General features: G+C 38.6%; 1 protein-coding gene across 1 annotated transcript in view; it reads left to right on the forward strand.

The window, feature by feature from the left end:
• DNAH11 (dynein axonemal heavy chain 11) overlaps window positions 1–21,134 on the forward strand; it is a 415,753-nt gene that overhangs the window by 159,057 nt on the left and 235,562 nt on the right. Inside the window, 4 exon segments of the mRNA XM_037836873.1 lie at window positions 1,520–1,680; window positions 4,996–5,152; window positions 5,255–5,400; window positions 8,036–8,152. Of these exon segments, the coding sequence (XP_037692801.1) occupies window positions 1,520–1,680; window positions 4,996–5,152; window positions 5,255–5,400; window positions 8,036–8,152 (581 nt within the window).

The raw sequence follows: 21,134 nt of genomic DNA on the forward strand, positions 1-21,134 counted from the left end.
GTCCATTGACTGGTGCCTCTGATCTCGGTGGTGTACACAGCCAATAGTAATGAATTTACGTCTGTCACTTAAACCACTTCATGTTAATCCATTTCCTCCTGAGGAAACAAATGTTGGCCATAATTCTAGGTCATTTCTTAAGTTATCCATTGTCTTTTCTTTTCATGACTAAACAATTCTCTTTCCTTTAAGAAGTTATTTTCTAATCCTTTCAATGTATTAATAACTTTATTTCCATATCCCTCAAAGTCCATGTGTCTCCTAGAGGCTGATGGTGTTTAATGTGAAAAGAGAATTTTCTTATTTTTTCCAAAATGTTTTCCTACTTTTGAATGTCAAGTATGCTTGTCTACTGCACAGCATTGACAGATCAGGCCCGATAACCACTTCTTCCATATCCCTTTTGTTTTCTGGGGATGGTAGTACTAAAGAAATGCAACTCTGCACAATTTAAAGGTATGCTATTGTTTGAGATGTATTTTATTTTTTTCTAGTTCTTTCTCAAACTACTAGAATCAAAGTGAATTTTAATTCTCTCTGCCAAGTACAGGCAAATGCTTCTTTGTGAATGACATTAACTTAAATATTCCTTAGTCAAGCTTCAGCAATATTAGTGAGCAATGCTCTTTAATTGTTAATCCAAGACTGATTTCTTGCAAGACATCAGTTACCGTATATTCTCATTTTGATAATGAACCACTGATAAATACTCTTTGAATATGCTCTTGCATCGTCTTATATAGTTGATTGATATTTTATCAGTCTGATGATTTGCTTACATAGGACAGTTTATGATCCAAGATCTGTCCCTTATTGTGTACTAAAAGAAATATTGACTTTACTAATTCCTGATCACTTAGTATGTATATAAATATCCAGGGTTGATACCTGTATAGTCATCTGACAAATCAGTAGTAATAATTTCATTAACTTCAAATAATTCCCAAGAAACCCTTGGATTGCATGTACCCTGAGAGTGACTGAGAATATTTTTCACACTGGAGGAGAAATGGTTAGGATTAAGTAAGATAGGAAAGAATAGGAATTGGAAAATACTAATATTTGATTTAATGAAAAATGAACTGGAAAATCTCCATGGTAAATGCAGACTTGTTTCAGAATGGCCTTTGTTGAAAGTATAGCTTTTTCATATCTCTTACATGCAGAAATTTTTGGAATGTGTTATTTTTCATCTGATTTTGGTGATATGGCAATGAAGTTATTAAAATTATCTAATCCCCTGTGGTGATTCATGAAAGGGGAAGGCATTACTTGAACAAATTTATATTGTCTTACAGGAAAAGCCCTATTAAAGACTTACTATACGTGTATCTCTGATTCAGTACTCAGCATCTATATGCAATTACAATTTGCAGTTGCATACAAGGGATTTGCTATTTATGATAAATTTAGAAACAAAATGTGAACCCCATGAGTTGATTAGATTAATGGATTAAGTTTGTTGGTTCAAAAATATCAGTGTCCTATGTGCCACATAATGATTGTGCAATGATTTTAGGTTGTTAGTCCTCAAGCTTTTGCTTGGCTGTCTCAACTTCGTCACCAGTGGGATGACACCCAGAAACACTGCTTTGTTAATATTTGTGATGCCGAGTTCCAGTACTTCTATGAATACTTAGGAAACAGTCCTCGACTTGTGATCACTCCGCTAACTGACAGGTAAAATTAAAAGTTGCGTCAGATGGGAAACTAAGCCAAAAAAATTCTCCAGCATGGGCAGAGATAAGGGAGCTTGAAGGGAAAGGGATGGACAGAAAGATAATGATCAAATTGGGAAACTCTATGCGAGCAGTGCATAAAGTAACAAATTAAGGAAAATAGTGAATATTGACTTTTAGTTAGAGGCAAGTTAAAGATAACCAAACTAGAGAACCATAATTATAGAAACTGCATAATTAACAAATAACAAAATCTTGAGCTGATTGATATGGCTCAAGGCGGTATCTTTGATTTCTGAGTCTGTTCTCCCCAGTTAGCTGTGGCTGCATTCGGATATTAGGACTCCCTGTTTTCTGTACCTGCTCCCCCAGTCTTGCATGCTTTAATTGGAAATGTAAAAATAACCAGGATTGACTGAGTTCTAACCCAGTTTTGAAGGATTACATCCAGAGAAAGGAGGAGAAGTGGGAGAGCATAATACAATTCATTAAATGATTCAACAAATGCTTTAAGAAGCACCATGTTAAGTGCTATTCTGGGGACCTGAGTACAAGTGTTGAATTGAACTGACAGGATTCCTGCTCTCCCGGAGTTGCTTTCTGGCTGAGTGTGACATGGGAGTGGGTGGGGATGAAGAGGAACAATAAACCAATAAATTTGTAAAGTATTTTAGGTGGTAGTATGTGCTCTGACAAAAATAAAGCAGGGTGATGTTTTTAAAAAATGACTTAAAGGGCGAATCTACTATAGATTGGGTAAGAGGATATTTGAGCTGAAACCTAAATGATAACAGGGAGCCTGCCATGCAAAGTTCTGGGGACAGAGGGTTACAGGCAATGGCAGGTACAAAGTTCCTGAGATGGAAGTGTGCTCAGCCAGTTCCAGGGATGGAAAGAAAGCCAGTGCAGCTCAGGTGTTTCCAGGGCACAAGAGCTTACTATTTATAAAAGTTCATTGCTAACTGACTCCAAGTAAATATATTTGTAAAAAATATATTTTACAGTGGTCAGGATTTTGTAGGGGTAAGAAGATGTCACATTGACATGAACTTAAACTAGTATTCCAATCTCTGCTGACTTAATTGATGGGAGAAAGTACATTTAATTCCTGACACTCATGAAAGAGAGATTGTATATTCATGAAAGACCATAGGAATGTCCACAGTTTTCCAGTATCACCAGAGCACAAGATTTATCTGGGAATAAAAGTGTAGACGGTTTCAAATAGAAGTCTATAAAGCTGGGTTGTGATGGCAGCCTTGGGAGTTGGTAGAATTTGCTCAGTAGTTTTGTGATTGTTCTTGCACATCTGCCTCAGTGTGAGGGACTAAAATTTGTAGCTTGACAAAATCACTTGAGCATAGTCAAAACTACAAATGTCTAGTCTATGGCATGTAAGCCATAGACCAGGGGGCACGGGGGATTGGAGAGGTAGGGGAAAAGGCATTCTGAAGTTTACCTGTGAGGATTGATAGCCTGATAGCTTATCAACTTTTTATTTAAAAATCGCTATGTGGTTTATTTGGAAGTTACAGAGGAAGATGAATGTGCATTTTGACGGTGGAAATAATGCTGGATAAGATAAACATCCATCCATCCATTCATCCATTGTGTACATTTATTTTCTACCTCATTCTTTAGATTATTTTACTAATTGTTTACATTAACTTAATGGTGTCTTTCAGACACTGTCATCACATCTCATTTGATGCTGCCCTTCGCTTTGTGTGACAGGCAGGGCAGATAGTGCCACCCTCATCCATAGGTGGGCAGGTTCAGAGGCTTAAGCCAGCTTGTGACTGATAGACTTGGGCTGGAGCACAGGCATATTGGTTAGGAGGGTGCAGGCGAAGCTGCTGTTATAGAGACCCCACAGCATAATGATTGAGATAGCACTGAAGCCGAGGTCTCAGTCGTGTAGCAGTTCGGAGGCGAATGGTGCAGCAGTATAGGCTAAAGTTGCCGACATCCTAAAAGTGGCTTCTACATTTGTTTCAGCCAGTAGGAAAGGGGAAAAAGACAGCCCAGGTCAAACCTCTATAAGAAGCTGTCCCAGGTCTCACACACATCACTTCTGCACTTATCTTATTGTTTAGAACTTGGTCACTTGGCTACTCCAGGTTGGAAGGAAGGTGCAAAGTGTAGCCTGTAGCTGGGCTCAGCCCAAATTCAGGAGCCGGAGGAAGAGGTTACTAGGAGACTGTGCTCCACAAAAAGTGCTCTGATTCCGAGTACAGAGGCCTTTCCACTCCATATCTGTGGTAAGATGGGCTTGGACATGTGATGCACATAAGATCTGGAAACACTTTCCAATTTCCTAAGTAATGGCTTCGTTTTGCACAGTACTTTAAATTTTTCAGGGGCCTTTACCTTTGGCTTTCTTAATATATCCCTATGATAAACCTTACTTTATGGAAGAGAAAAAAAACTAGGGCATACTGGTGTCAAATATCTTATTTAAGATTAATAGCTGGTGCTCAGCAAAGTATACATCAGTCCCCTGGTCTTCTGGCATCCATGCTTTATCTTTATATCCAGTTCCACTAAGATAAAAATAATTAATAAACCTGCAGAAACCCAAATATAGAATACCAGTCCATGGGAGGTCTTTTCCATTTGTTAGTCTTTCCTTCTTTGACAAGTATTAAATTCTGTTTTTGCATGATTTTCCTCAGTCTAAGAACCCAAGTCTTTCCTGCAAAAATAAGTATTGTGCTAATCTAAATGGATGCAATAACACATTAAAAATGAGTTCCTAAAACACATTTTAATATAATAATTTTGTTTTTTATATTTGCTTTATATAATGAAATAATTATGTATTATTTTCATACTATGTATTTATATATATTTTTATTTTTCATCTACTGATGTATATATTAAGAGTTTAGTGAAGTCAATGTTTAATTCATTCATCATTCAAGATTTGTATTTTTCTTCTATAAAAAATAGTTTGAGAAATTGGCTGCCATCTTTACCTAGAAATATCAGCAATTCAGTATCATTGCAAATTGAGTGTTACTACTGCAGCAAAAATTTATATTCAGATACCAAGTTCTTATGAAATGATACAAATAAACAAAGTAATTCATTCTTCTCCATATTATTTTTAAAGTTATCCTAAAAAATAAATTTAATATAACATATTCTGACTCTTATTATTTGCCATGAATACATTAGAAGTAGATCAATATTTTGTGTTACTACCACATTCCAGATCTTGACTTACTAAACTTAAAAGTTTTCTTTGATTCCCTTTAATGTTTTATAGAAATCTATTATAAGACTGTACCATTTGTGTTTTCTCTTGCTTAAGGTGTTATATTACCTTAACTCAGTCACTTCATCTGACCATGAGTGGGGCTCCGGCTGGCCCAGCTGGTACAGGGAAAACGGAAACCACCAAAGATCTTGGACGTGCCCTTGGCATGATGGTTTATGTATTTAACTGTTCAGAGCAAATGGACTACAAAGTAAGTTAGTTATAAAATGATGTACTCCTAACTTGGAATGATTCAAAATATTAGCTTGAAGCTCCTCTCTGTTAAATTCTTAATTGATTTTTAATCATTTAGTCCATAGGGAATATCTATAAGGGATTGGTGCAGACAGGAGCGTGGGGCTGTTTTGATGAGTTCAATCGAATTGCCGTGGAAGTTCTGTCAGTGGTCGCAGTACAAGTGAAAATGATACATGATGCCATCAGGAACAAGAAGAGGAGGTGAGTGGTGTGTGGTTTTTTGCTGCTGTTACAAACAGAGTAATATGGAAGAATGCAGTAAACCACCTTTATCGTCTGTTGCTACCTCCCCTTGTCTCATGAAATGGATTGAACAAGAGAATCTAGTAAATATTGAAGCATTATTTTGAAAAACCGCCCAGTTTTTATTAGTGGTTTTTGAATGTGAATACAGCACTTTAGTCACTTAAAAAAGAGGGCAACCTTTTTGATGCTGAATTCCATGGTGAATTCACAGTCGATCACTCCGGGCTTGCTACACGTTCTTCACCTGGGATCTAGGACACCACACTCTCCTAGTTTTCTTCTGACATCAGACCTGCTCCTTTACTGGTTTCATCTCGTCTATAAAATGGGGAAAGAACAGTGCCTATCTTGCAGAGTATTGTGTTGATTAAATATGTTAAAAAATGCAAAGTACTTAGGCAAATACCTGGCACATAGGCATCATCTAAGTGTTGAGTATTATTTTTTTATTGCTATTTCCTGATCTGTTAATATTGGATGTCACAAGTTTCAGTCTTTGGACCTCTCCTTTCTTCTCCCTACACATGCTCCCTTGGAAATTTCATCTGATCTTATAGCTTTAAATACCATCCATATGCTGAAGACTACTAAATGCCCAGACCTCCTTTTCCCCTGAACTCCAGACGTGTATAAACAACTGCCTGTTGGGACATCTCAAGAGTCTACTTGATGTCTCATGGATCTCTCATACTCAGTATTCCAAAATCAAAATCCTGCTTTTTCCACCAACATCTGCTTTTCTTGTCATCCTCATCCCAGCAGATTGCACCTTCACATTCTTCCAGTGACTCAGATCAAAAACTTTCAAAATATACCCAGAACCTTGCCACTTCTCAATGTGAAGTCACACTCTCAAAGCCAGAACACACCTGGCTTTTAGGGTTTGACGGCCTAAGTTGAGAATTTAGTATTATGGTACACAACACAATTTTAGGTCTCTTTGTAACATTTTTGTGTACACTGCAACCTGATATCTGGCCTACCCATTCCTTACTCCTTCCTCCATTTTTTAGGGTATTTTGCTCAGCTATCTTTCTTGTCCACAGGAAGATACTTGGTCTCCCTGTCAGAGAAAGATTGTCTAGCCCCTTAGAACAGTAAACCTGTTGTGAAAGTTTCCAGTTGATCAGCAGTAGATGATTCCATCTCTCAAAAAACCTTCAGTCCTTCCCCTCCCTGGGTCTGGAACACCAGTTTCCTATGACTAGATAGATGGCCGTTGTCTTACCTGCCTATTTTAATGCCATCTTAGAGAGGTTGTGTTCTTTCTTCTTTGAGCTCAAGCCATATTTTATTTAGCTCCTAGTCAAAATCATATTATTTGATGTAATCCAGATGTCACTTGTACCATCCTTTCTTATGGAGGTTATGGTAATTGATCTGTGCAAGTTCGTGATTTCTGAAAATTCCCAGCCATATTTCTTTTATTTTTTCTTTAAATTATGGTTATAATCAAGTTACAAGCAGGTCCTTGCAGTTCCAGAATTTACAAACATGCAAACACTCTGTTCTAGCCTCTTGGCATTCTTTGAGCAGTCCTGCCAGGCCTGTCTGCCTACCGTAGCCTGACATTCTGGGGAATGAAGGTTTCTCCATTCTTACTTTGACTATGCAAAATCCACCCTCCCTTTCTTTCATTATATCTTTTCTCTCCCTACTATGTGATTTAGACCCAGCTCCTTAACTAGTTTTAATCTTTGAAGATTCTTATCCATCACTTTAGGCCTCCCCATTCTCAACCAGAGATCAGCCTTATACTCCAATTGAAATTTTTCTTCCATTGTTCCTCAGTTCCTCAGTTTTGCTTCTACAGCCCTTTGCTCTTCCATTGCCCTGGCAATAGCCTCTCTGAGCCCTTGCAGATCTTGGTGTAAACCTTTCACTGCATCTCCTCATGCCATCAAGTGATAATAATAGTTATAGTCACAGGCAATGTCTGTTGAGTGTTTACCATGTTCCAGACATTTAAACACATAATCTGTGTTAACTCTTATCTATTTTTTATTTAGATGATGGAATTGAAGCATAGAGTGGTTAATTAAGATACCTAAAGAGATAGAGCTGCACCCTCACAGTCTGACTCCAGAGCCACTGTGCTATTCTCCCTCTCAGTAGTGCTAATAGATGATTGTTGAATAAGTGGATGGAAGGAAGGAGGGATCGATGGCAAATAGACTTACTAAAATAAAGACTCGATGGGGGGAAGGCTTTCTCCTCTTAGCATGGGCATTTGCCACCTATGCAGTGTCCTATTCATGGAATTGTAGCCCATGTGGAAAGCAAAAATGCCTTCACCTTTCATTAAATATTAAAATAGCTAAGACCTCATTTTTATGTTCTAGCATGCAATGGCTGTGCTACATATAAAAGAATACTTCTCGTGTTTGTAATTCCTTTGGGAGGAAAGAGGGTATTTTTAATAAACATGCTTCAAAACATATTCAAAATATGTATGCTTTTGAATTTTAAATAAAATGGCACAGAATAAACAGCTTCCTAATAATCTGCATTTTGCAGTGGTTTGCATTTGTCAGTGTGCATTCATATTCAATGAACACATTTAATTTCATCAACATTCTTTTTATGGTAGATTTGTATTTCTTGGGGAAGCTATCACACTGAAGCCATCAGTTGGAATATTTATTACCATGAACCCAGGATATGCTGGCCGAACAGAATTACCAGAAAATCTCAAAGCTCTTTTCAGGCAAGTATGCTTTGTGGCTTAGCATCTGGAGCACTCATGCCACCTAACGTTGCTTGTTTGCACTGTTAACTGATTTGTTTTTACTCTAGAATTCAAATGGAAAAATCCTTATTTCTTTGGAATCCCTTTGTAGAGAGAATGTTCACTATGGTAAATTAACCTTTTTGAATTATGAAACCAAGATTTGAAATCATTATTTAAAAGTTGCACAATACATATGAATATTTGATAATAGCTCTTTTGTAATGATATTTCTATTATAAATGTAAATTTATAAATTGGAGAATATTTGGAAAATACAGAACAGGATAAAAAAAAATTACATCACCACCACCCAGGCTCTTTTCTGAAACATAATTTATGGGGTTTAGATGTTACTGCATGTGTGATTTTATTAAGTGCTCTTCATTTAATACTTTCACTTAAGCATTTTATCATATTATTGAAAATTCTTTATAGGAAGCTTTTTAATGATGAATTTAATTTCTTTAATTGAATAGGGTTATTCATATTTTCTATTTCTTTCTTTCTTTCTTTCTTTTTTTTTTTTTTTTGAAACTGTGAGCCAGGTTCTGCTTTTACTGAGGTGTCTTGGGGAGGGGATGCTGTTCTGACTTGCCTCCCGTTGGACTGTGGGCTCTAGAAGGTCAGGGGCTGCATCTTGTCCTCTGCAGTGTCCCCAGGGCCCAGGCTGGCCACACTGCTAATCATATCTCTGTTTCTTCTTGAATTAATTTTGATAACTTGTATCTTTCAGGAATTTATCCATATTATCTAGATTCTTGGATTTTGGGCATCAATTTATTCATATTTTCCCCTTATTATCAGTAGTGAGGTCCTCTACTTCATGTCTGATATAGGTAATTTCTGTCTTTTTCTTTTTCCTTGATGAGCTAGAGACTTATCAGTTTTAATGATTTCTTTTCTAAGAACAGCTTTTGGTCTCATTGAAATTTTCTATCGTGTTTTTTGTTTTCTATTTCATTGATAGTCTGCTCTTTATTTCCTTCTTTCTGCTTTGAGTTTAATTTGCTCTTCTTTTTCTTGTTTCTTTTTGTTTTGTGTTATAAAAGCCTATATTTTTAGAACAATTTTAGATTCACAGAAACATTGAGAAGATAGTATAGCATTCCCATATACCCCACACCCAGTTTCCCCAATTATTAACATCTTACATTTGTATTACACGTTTGTTAAAATGAATAAACCAATATGAACACATTACTATTAACTTTTCACTTTCTTGATAATATCCTCCACACAAAAGTTTTAAATTTTGATGAACTCAAGTTTATTTTTTGTTGTTCCTTGTGCATTTGGTGATAAGTCTAAGACTCCATTGTCTGATACAAGGTCCTAAAGATGTTCCCCTGTGTTTTCTTCTAGGAGTTTTAAGGTTTTAGTTCTTATATTTAGGACTTCGGACCATTTTTAAATAATTTTTGTGTAGAGGTACGTGAGAGGTGAGAGGTAGAAGTGCAGTTTCACTCTTTTGCATGTTGATGTGCAGTTTTTCTGGTACCATAGGAAGAGACTGTTTTTTCCCATTGAATGGACTTGGCACGAGTGTCAAAAATCAGTTGGTCGTAGATGTGAGAGTTCACTTCTGAACTCTCAATTCTATTCCATTGATATGTATGTCTGTCCACATGCTAATACCATGCTGGTTTTTTTGTTGTTTTTTTTTTTAGGAGTAGGTAGTAAAGTTTATTAAAGAAAGAAAAAGAGTACACATCAAAGAGATAACACGGATGTGTTCAAGGGAGAGGCACATACTGATTGGCAGTGGGTTAGCTTGTTATATAGGAAAGTTTTACAGCGGTTTTCTTATCTGGACCTTTGAACACCAGGTGTCTTTGTTCTATGAGGAGATAGCTCACTGGAACTTGTGACCTGCAGTCACGTATTTAAAATTTGTCTTTGAGAAGATGTTTAACAGCCTTTGTGACCCCATGTTTTCTGTCTTTAAGAATTTGCTTTGGGCCAATGATTTTACAAGCATTTATGGTTTGGGAAGGTTTTGGAGCTTTAGGGGAAATTTTTGTCCCATGAGGTTTGTGAAGCTGAATAAAAGGGAATTTGATGCCCTGTTCTATCCTGCCTCAACTTCCCCCTGGAAGAATTGAACACCCTTAATCTTAAGAGGGTGCTGAGAGACGACGATCCATTTTCTGAAACTTCTTCCTGCTGTTTTAATGATGGTAGACCGGCCTGCCAGGGTGTAGAACTTTCTCTGTTCTGTAAGGGTGGGGGTAAGCGGGTCCTGGTCTGGGACAGGTTGATGTTCGCAGTTGTGTGTGAGCTTAGTGTGGAATGCTTGTAGTCTGTTGGAAACCAACTTGACAAGTAGGTTAAATATACATGGGTCAATCATAAGAATGAGAAGAAAAGGAATTAAAGGACCTAGAAGAGGAAGGATCCAAGTAGTTAGATTAGGCAGATACGGAAGGGATTTCAGTCACTTCCAGCACTGTATTTAATTTGTTGGGATTTCTCCAAAGGTCCTGTATGTTCCTTGAACTTCACCTGAGTGGTTGACATAAAAGCCAAAAAATAGAGAGGACTTATTATACTTAGCTTTGCTTTTTCAGTAGGAGTTTTAAACTTTCCAGTGGTTGACAGCTGTAGGATTATGTTTGTTCCGAAGGGTCTGTAGGAGTCTGGCCAGGGAGCTTGACCCTGAACAGGTGAATCCAACTGGAGATTCCGTTGACTTTTCTGCTGTGTAATAAGAATTACAGAGTAAGATCCTTTCCATTTGAGCTCCAGCTGGAAGCTGGGTGTGGTTTCTTGCCAGATTTTGATTCAGATCAAATTTAATTTCTGGAGGGGTTAAATTTGACTCTGGGGCAGGAAGAAATTGGGCCCCTAGGTCTTGTATAAGTTTCTTTGTGGCTTCTAGGGAAATGAAGTACTTGGTTAGATTACTGATTTCAGGATCTAACACTAAATCATGGGTTAAAAACATTCCCATACATCATTTCAAAGGGGCTCAGCTGGAGGGGCTCCTTTGGTACCAAGTGTGTTCTGAGGAGTGCTAAGGGAAGATGTGGTACCCATGGCATATGGGTTTCTTGATGTAACTTTCCTAATGTTTGTTTTAAGGTTCATTTGGCTCTTTCTGCCTTCCCAGAGGATAGTGGTCTCCAGGCACGGTGGGGGTGATATTTTATGCCAAGAGCCATTGTTGCCTCTTGTGTTATATGGCTAACAAAGGCTGGCCCACTGTCACTTTGGATGGAAACAGGCAACCTAAATCTAGGAATAATTTCTTTAAGAAGCAGTTTAGAGACGGCGTTAGCTGGTTGGTTGAGTAGCAAAAGCTTCTATCCAGCCTATAAAGGTATCCACACAGAATAGTAGGTATTTGAATCCTCGGCAAGGTGACATATGGCTGAAGTCGACCTGCCAGTCTTCTCCTGGATATGTTCCTCGCCACTGTACTGGGGGTGTCGGGGCTGGCAGCTGGGCAAGTTTGCTAGAATTTTAGTTGTTAATGGCGCACAAAGCACAGCTTCAAGTAACTTTTTTAATGGCTTTGACTAAATTTTTTCCATCACATATTTTTCGTGCTAGGGTGGTGAGAGCATCTCTGCCTAGATGAGTAGCTTGGTGGAGGCCTTGGAGAACTTTCCACTGAACTTCACTAGGCAGGAAAAATTTTCCTTCTTTAGTAAGCCATCCATTTGCTTCATATGCCCTGGTTCTCTTGCTAAGTTTTTCTTCCTCCTGGGTGTAAACAAGAGTGATGGGGAAGGAGAGAGATTAGAGACTAATGCTAGCACAAGGATTGGGTATTAGGCAGCCGCTTTAGCAGCTCTGTCTGCCTTGTCATTCCCTTTGGGCATCAGAGGTCAGACTTTTGGTGCCCCAGACAGTGAATTACTACAACCTCTTGGGACAGCAATATAGCTGCCAGTAGGTTGAGAATTTCCTGTCTGTGTTTGATAGGGGATTTATCATTAGTGAGCAGCCCTCTTTCTTTCCAGATAGCTGGGGGAGCATGCAGCACAAGAAAGGCATACTTAGAGTCAGTATAAAGATTAACTTTTTTTCCCTGCCGCTAATGTTAAACCCCTCATGAGGGCTATGAACTTGGTTTTTGGGCTGAGGTCCCAGGGGGTAAGTGCTTTGCCTCTATAACTTCTTGCAGCGAAACAATAGCATATCTCTCCCTTCCTAATTCCTTCTTTTACAAAATTGCTTCCATCGGTTAACCATTCTAATTGGTATACTTTCTCATAGCTTCCACTAGTCTCCCCTGAAACAAAGCAGGATTTTCCTTGTCTTCCTGAGTTATGCTTTGAAGCATGTTGTAATTTACAGGTTTGATAATATAATTTTTCGTACTTTCTAGTAGGCAAGTAATCATATGGTCCCTCATATCAGGATCTCGCTGCCCTTTCTGATAGTTCCACTTAGGGTCTGCATTTGGGACAGCTACAGCCCTGCTGTGTGTCATGCTGGGTGTTCCCCATGCAGCTTGTCTGCATGTCCTTGGGCTTCTACGCAGATCCTTCATTTCTCCTCAGGAGTGCAACAGGAGGAGAGAATAACTTGAATGTCTCCCCAGGTGAACTCATAGGTGAGGACCAGGTATTTTAATTTCTCCAGAAACTTGGAGGGATCCTCAGAGAATTTTCCCAATTGCTTCTTACACTATGCCAAGTCAGTCATAGAAAAAGGGATGTGGACCCTTATGGTTCCCATAGCCCTACTGGCTACTTCCTGGAGAAGACACATTCCATTTCCCTCTGAGCTCCTTTTCTCTTTCTCCCAGGGGGTGGGGGGCGGGTAATAAGGGACTCCACTGCAAATGTGTCCCGCTGGACTTGGATAAGGAGGGGCTGCAGTGGGCTCAGAAACCTTTTCCTTTAAAGGAGGAGGGTCATCAGAGCCTCAGGTCTGGTGGGCTCAGAGTCTGGGTTTGGGGGAGAATTATTCCTGAGTGTTTGGGGGGGTTTCAAGTTATGGGGGTCTGTTAGCAATGGGTCATTTAAAATATCTGCCTCTTTTTCTTCCTAAGATGGAAAGGATTTATCTCTTAATTCCCCTTTAAGATAATATACGTCACAAGTCCCCTCTCGTGGCCTTGTCCTGATCTAGAGCCATGAAAAGCTGGACATAAGGGATTTCAGACAGCTTCCCCTCTCTTCTGCAAAAATGATCTAATTGGAGAATGGCATTGAAGCTTAGTGCCATTTGATGGCCATTCTTCTCCACCTCTCAATTTATATGGAGGCCAAGCAACATATTCCATTTTTTTTAGGATGCAGCCCAGGGGGCTATCAATTGGGTTGCTGGATGTACTGCCCCTGTTCTGAAAAGAGAGAGATAGAGGGATGCTCACTCAGTGAGGCTTGGTGTCCTGTGTCCTGCAGCTGAGTAGCATCATCGCAATACCTTCTCACGCCCAAGTGTCCCCGTAGGGAAGAAAACTTTAAACTTAGGAGGCAGACTGTCTGGTTTCACCCCTTGACTCCCAGGCTGGACTCAGAGGGCTGGTGAGCCAGACTTCTTACCCTGCCAGCTCTGAGCTGGATGCAGAGGATGCAGAGGGCTGGTGAGCTGGATTCCTCACCCCAGCGGCTCTAAGCCAAACCTGTGTTCCTTCCCTAAGTCTAGGGGCAAAAAATCTTTTGGTGACTTTGTGCATGACCTGATCTAAAAACCACCACAAACAGAGAATCTGAAGGGACAGAAGTCCTGCTTGGCTAAGACCTGTGTAGTCCTTTGGAAGGAGAAGGCTGATGTTATCAAGAGTAGCTAATGGTTGTTTACAGGAATAATACATAAGCCACGTGCAAAGATGAGCAAGAACATCAGCAAAGGGAGGAGAGGAGCAGAAAGAGGAAAGAACCTGAAACGGGCAGAAAGGGAAGGGGAACTCTCTCTGCCTGGGGGTTGTAAGGTCCATTCATGAATCAGGGAGAATAGGGAGGCAAATACTTGCAGTTTGGGGTGACCCAAGTGTGGGGTGGGTAGCAAGCACCCACAAAAACAAGAATTAAGAGAGGTATAGCGCCAAGGAGGAGAACGATCAGGAGGCACAGCCATGTGGTGCAGCAACCATTAGTGTCAGGAGGCGTACCTCAGGATGTCTTCTCACCTGAAATCAGCAAAGATGGGCTCCTGGACGCTCCTGCAGTAGTCTTCTCCTGGCTGGCTTGCCAGAATACGTAACCAACACCTTCTGGCAACAGTGCCAGGCAGAACCCCATTCCAGATTCGGGACTCACACCACAGAAAGAATTCAGAGACAAGAGGGGCCAGTAGGAATAAGTAGTAAAGTTTATTAAAGAGAGAGAGAAAGAATACACGTTAAAGAGATAATGGGGACATGTTCAAGTGAGAAGCACGCTGGTACCATGCTGTTTTGATTGCTATAGCTTTGTAATAAGTTTTGAAATCAGGAAGTGGGAGTCCTGCAGCTATGTCCTTTTTCAAGGTGATTTTGGCTATTTGGAGCTCTTTACCCTTACAGATATATTTGATGATTTTCTTTTCCATTTCCACACACACACACACACAAAGTCTGTTGGAATGTATTGAATCTGTAAATTGCTTTTGGTAGAATTGACATCTTAACAATATTAAGGCTTCTGATTAATACAAAATGTCTTTCCATTTATTTAGGTTTTCTTTAATTTCTTTCAGCAATATTTTGCAGTTTTCTGTGCATAAGTCCCTTTATACCCTTGGTTAAATTTATTCCCATATATTTGGTTTTTTAAGTTGTTATTATAAATGGAATTGTTTTCTTGATTTCCTCTTCAGATTGATCATTGTTTCTATACACCAGTGATTTGGGGATGTTACTCTTGTACCCCACCACTTTGTTGAATTCATTAATTAGCTCTAGTAGTTTTGTTGTAGGCTATATAGGGATATATGTGTATGTGTGTGTGTGTATATATGATCATGTCATCCGCAAATAAGGAATGTTTTACTTTTTCCTTTCCAATTTGCAAGCCTTTATTTCTTTTTTGCCTTATTGCTCTGGTTAGAACTTCTAGTACAATGCTGAATAGCAGTGGTGACAGTGGGCATTCATGTCTTGTTCCTGATGTTAGAGGGAACGTTTTCAGTCTTTCATTGTTTAATATGATATTAGCTGTGGGTTTTACATATATGTCCTTTATCATGTTGAGAAAGCATCTTTCTATTCCTAGATTTTTGAGTGTTTTCATCAAAAAGTGGTTCTAGATTTTATGAAATGTCTTTTTTGCATCAATTGAGATGATCATGTGGTTTTTGTCCTTCATACTATTAATGTGGTTTACCACATTGATTTTCTTATGTTGAACCACCCTTGCATTCCTGGGATAAATCTCACCTGATCAGGGTGTATCATCCTTTTGATGTGCTGGTGGGTTCTTTGCTAGTATTTTGTTGAGGATTTTTGCATCTATATTTGTAAGGGCATGGTCTGAAGTTTTCTTTTCTTGTGACATTTTTATGTGGCTTTGGTATTCCAGTGATGGTCATCTCATAGAATGAATTTAGGAAATATTCCCTCTTCTTCAATTTTTTGGAAGAGTTAGAGCAGGGCTGGTGTTAATTCTTCTTTGAATGTTTGGTAAAATTCACCAGGGAAGCCATCTGCTCCTGGGCTTTTCTTTCCTGGGAGGTTTTTGATTACTGATTCAATCTCTTTATTTCTTATTAGTCTGTTGGGATCTTCTGTTTCCTCTGGTGCATTTTTAGGAATTTGTCCATTTCATCTAGGTTTCTCTTTTGTTTGCATGTAATTATTCATAGTGTCCTCTTATAATCCTTTATTTCTATGGGGTTGGTAATGTACCCTATTTCATTTCTCATTTTTGTTATTTACGTCTTCTCACTTTTTTCCTTTTTCAGTCTAAGCTAAAGGTTTGGATCTTATTGATCTTTTCAGAGAACCAAGTTTTGATTTTGTTGATGCTCTATTTTTTCTTTTAATTCCTTATTCATTTATTTCAGCTCTAATCAGTGTTTTTTTCTTCCTTCTACTCACTTTAGGGTTTTTTTCCTAGATTCTCCAGTTGCAAAGTTAGGTTTCTGATTTGATACCTTTTTTTTCTAGTGTAAGGATTTAGAGCTATACATCTCCCTCTCAGAACTGTCTTTGCTCCCTCCCATAAGTTTGGTATGTTTTGTTTTCATTCCACTTTTTCATTCACCTCAAGATATTTCCTAATTTCCCTTGTGATTTCTTCTTTGGCACACTTGGTTGTTTAAGAGTATATTGTTCAATTTCCACATATTTGTGAATTGTCCAGATTCTGTTACTGATTTCCACCTTCATTCCACATACAATGTAACTTCTACGATTTCGATATTGTGAAATTTATTGAGACTAATTTTGTGACTTAACATATGGTTTATCCTGGAAAATAGCCCATGTGCACTAGAGAGGAATGTGTATTCTGTTTGCTGTTGGGTGAAGTGTTCTATATAGTCTCTTCAGTCCAATTGGTTAAGAGTATTCTTCAAATTTTTATTTCCTTACTGATCTTTTGTTTAGATGTTCTATCCATTATTGAAAGTGATGGATTGAATTGTCCTACTACTAATGCAGAGCCATCTATTTCTTCCTTTAAATCTGTGAACATTTGTTTTTATATTTTGGAGCTCTGCTTTTAAGTGCTTACATATTTATAATTGTTATGTGTTCTTGTCAAATTGACCACTTTATTGATATATAGTGTCCTGTGTTTTAAGTTGGTTGTTGACTTAAAGTATTTTATCTGATATTAGTGTACCTACCTCAGCTCTGTTATTGCTATTATTTGCATGGAATATTTTTCCATCCTTTCCATTTCACCCTACTTATGTCGTTGAGTTTTAGGTGAGTCTCTTGTAAACAGCGTGGAGTTCAATGATGCTTTTTTTCTCTCATTCTCTTTTCTTTCTGCTCCTCAGCCTGAATCTTTTCAATTGTCTTACCTTCAAGTTCACAGATTCTTTCTTCTATCACCTCTAATCTGCTATTGAAACTCCCTAGGGAATTTTTTAATTTTCATTATTGTTGTCTTCAACTCCAGTCTTTCTGTCTAGTTTCTTTTTAAGATTTCTATCTCTCTATTGAGATTCTCATGTTGTTAATTTATTGTTTTCATGATATCCTTTAGTTCTTTCTCCATTTTTTCCTTTATCTCTGAGTGCATTGAAGATCATTTTTTAGAAGTCTTTGTCTGGTATGTCCAAAGTCTGGTATTCTTCTGATGGTTTCTGGATTGTCATCTTGTTCTTTCGATGGGCCATCATATCCTATTTCTTTGTTTGTCTTGTAATCTTTTGTTCACATGGTACATTTCAGTCTTTTAAAGTGTTAACTCTAGGATTTAGTCCCTGAGTTGCCCGTTTCTTAAGAGTGTATCCAGCCAGTGACTTGCCTCAGATTTCCTTGAGTTCCAAGAGCTAAGAAAAACAGACAAACCCATAAAACACCTTTCACAGTCTTTGCAAATTGGCTGTGTCCTGGCTGGTGCTCTTCTTCAGAGTTTAACCCTGTTATCAAGAAGTTCAGCTTGAGGAGAAAGTGTAAGGTCCTCTCCATCTTTTCTGAGGCTGCATCTTGTCCTGGGCTTGAATTTGGGCTTGTGGACTTGGGAATTCCCCCATTTACAGCATTCTTTTGCCCTCTCTACTCCCTATGAAACTAGGAAACATTCTCTTCCCCATCTCTGCACCCACCCCTCAGGGAGGTGTCTATTGTATGTCTTAAATCAGGTATTCCTTTGCCCCAGCCTGCTTTGATTTAATTGTGTTTTACATTGGTTTACCTCTCTGCAAGCTGCTTGTGCTTACAGAGCAAATCTGGGGATGGTGGGCCAAAGAAGAGTGTGCTGGTTCAGTCTTTCAGTTTGCCACCTGGTAAGCTGGCACTGACATACAGGCATCCCAATATGTGCATAGGGTTATTCTTTTCCCTCAGAAACAGGGCCAGGAACCCACTATGGGCATGTAGGCTGGCTCCACACCAAGCCACAGAGGGGTGTGAGGGGCCAGCAAGGGGGACATGAGCTTCTCCTACCACTTTTTTTCCCTTTGAATTTTTTTAAGATATATTCACACACCAGTCATTCAAAGTATACAGTCGTTCACAGTACCATCATATAGTTGTTCATTCATCACCCTGATCTATTTTTTTAACATTTTCCTGGTACCAGAAAAAGTCAAACTAAGAACAAAAAAATAAGAGTAAAAAAAGAACACCCAAATCGTCCCCTCCCCCACCCTATTTTTCCTTTAGTTTTTGTTCCCATTCTTCTACTCATCCATCCATACACTGGATAAAGGTGAGTGTCATCCACATGGTTTTCACAATCATATTGTCACCTCTTATAAGCTACATTGCTGTACAATCATCTTCAAGAGTCAAGGCTACTGGGTTGCAGTTTGATAGTTTCAGGTATTTACTTCTAGCTATTCCAATACGTTAGAACCTAAAAAGTGTTGTCTATATAGTGTGTAAGAGTATCCACCAGAGTGACCTCTCGACTCCATTTGGAATCTCTCAGCCACTGAGATTTTATTTCATTTTGCATCCCTCTTTTGGTCAAGAAGATGTTCTCAACCCTGCGATGCTGGTCCAGATTCCTCCCTGGGAGTCATATCCTGCATTGCCAGGGAGATTTACATGCCTGGGAGTCAGGTCCCATGGAGGGGGGATGGCAGTGAGTTCACCTGCCAAGTTGGCTTAGCTAGAGAGAGAGGGTCACATCTGAGCAGCAAAGAGGTACTCAGGGGGAGACTTTTAGGCAGCAATTATAAGCAGGTTTAGCCTCTCCTTTGCAGTAACAAGCTTCCCAAGGGCAAGTCGCATGATTGAGGGCTTGGCATATCAAACCACCAGTCCTCAATGTTTATGAGAACATCAGCAACAATCCAGGTGAGGAAGCCCAATACCTCTGCAACCTCCCCCAGCTCCTGAGGGGGGCTCTGCCTATTTTTTTTTTTTTTTTAATTAACTTTAACAAAAAATTAAAAAAAAAAAAACCAGACAATTAAAAAACATTTCAAACAAAACCGAAACAAAGAAATAAGAAAAAACAAAATAACCTAAAATAACTACATTTCTGTGAACTTGTTCCTGCAATACCCACCAGAAATTAACAAGCCATACTCATTCCTGAGCATTCCCAGAATGTTAAGTTTACCCATGATAACTTATCTGTTCTTATTAGATTATTGTTCCCTCTTCACTATTTGCTGTCTATCACTAGGTCCCCTACATTCTACATTATAAACCATTTATTTTGCATTTTTCAATGTTCACATTAGTGGTAACATACAATATTTCGCTTTTTGTGCCTGGCTTATCTTGCTCAGCATTATGTCTTCAAGGTTCATCCCATGTTGTCATATGTTTCATGACATTGTTCCTTCTTACTGCCATGCAGTATTCTACCATGTGTATATACCACATTTTATTTATACACTCATGTGCTGAAGGACATTTGGGTTGTTTCCATCTCTTGGCAAATGTGACTATTGCTGCTATGAGCATTGGCATGCAGATATCTGTTCGTGTCATGTCACTGCTTTCAGATCTTCCAGGTATCTACCGAGAAGTGCAATCGCTGGATCAAAGGGTAACTCTATATCTAGTTTTCTAAGGAACTGCAAGACTGTCTTCCAGAGTGTCTGTCCCATTATACAGCCCTACCAACAATGAATAAGAGTTCCAATTTCTCCACATCCTCTCCATCATTTGTATTTACCTGTTTGTTTAATGGCAGCCATTCTGATTGGTGTGAGATGATATTTCATTGTGGTCTTAATTTGCATCTCTCTAATAGCTAGTGAAGCTAAACATTTTTTCATGTGTTTCTTGGCCATTTGTATGTCCTCTTCAGAGAACTGTCTTTTCATATCTTTTGCCCATCTTATAATTGGGCTATCTATGCTATTGTCGTTGAGTTGTGGGATTTATTTATATGTGCAAGATATCAGTGTTTTGTCAGATACATGGTTTCCCAGTACTTTTTCCTATCGAGTCGGCTGCCTCTTCACCTTTTTGACAAATTCCTTTGAGGTACAGAAACTTTTAAGTTTGAGGAGTTCCCATTTATCTGTTTCTTCTTTTGTTGCTTGTGCTTTGGGTGTAAGGTCTAGGAAGTGAACCACCTAATACAAGGTCTTGAAGGTGTTTTCCTACATTATCTTCAAGGAGTTTCATGGTACTGTCTCTTATGTTGAGGTCTTGAATCATTTTGAGTTAATTTTTGTGTAGGGTGTGAGGTAAGGGTCCTGTTTCATTCTTTTAGATACAGATATCCAACTCTCCCAGCTCCACTTGTTGAAAAGACTGTTACGTCCCAGTTCAGTGGTTTTGGGGGCCTTATCAAAGATCAGTCGACCATAGATCTGGGGGTGTATTTCTGTATTCTCAGTTTGATTCTGTTGGTCAATATGTCTATCTTTGTGCCAGTACCATGCTGTTTTGACTACTGTGGCTTTATAATAAGTGTCAAAGTCAGAAGGTGTAAGTCCTCCCGATTTGTTTTTCTTTTTCAGAATGTTTTTAGCAATTTGAGACATCTTCCTTTTCCAAATAAATTTGATAACTAGCTTTTCCAAGTCCCCAAAGTAGGTTGTTGGAATTTTGATAGGGATTGCATTGAATCTGTAGATGAGTTTGGGTAGAATTGGCATCTTAATGACATTTAGCCTTCCTATCCATGAACAAGGAATATTTTTTCCGTCTTTTTAGGTCCCTTTCTATTTCTTTCAGTGGAGTTATGTAGTTTTCTTTGCATAGGTCTTTTACATCTTTGGTTAGGTTTATTCCTAGGTACTTGATTTTTTTAGTTGCTTTTGAAAATGGTATCTTTTTGTTGCGTGTCTCTTTAGTTTGGTCATTTCTAGTGTATAGGAACATACTTATGTGCATTAACCTTGTATCCCACTAATTTGCTAAATTTATTAGCTCTAGTAGCTGTGTCATTCTCAGGGTTTTCCAGATATAAAATCATATCATCTGCAAATAATGACA

The sequence above is a fragment of the Choloepus didactylus genome, chromosome 5 (assembly GCF_015220235.1).
Source record: "Choloepus didactylus isolate mChoDid1 chromosome 5, mChoDid1.pri, whole genome shotgun sequence".
In the NCBI taxonomy this organism is placed as follows: domain Eukaryota; kingdom Metazoa; phylum Chordata; class Mammalia; order Pilosa; family Megalonychidae; genus Choloepus; species Choloepus didactylus.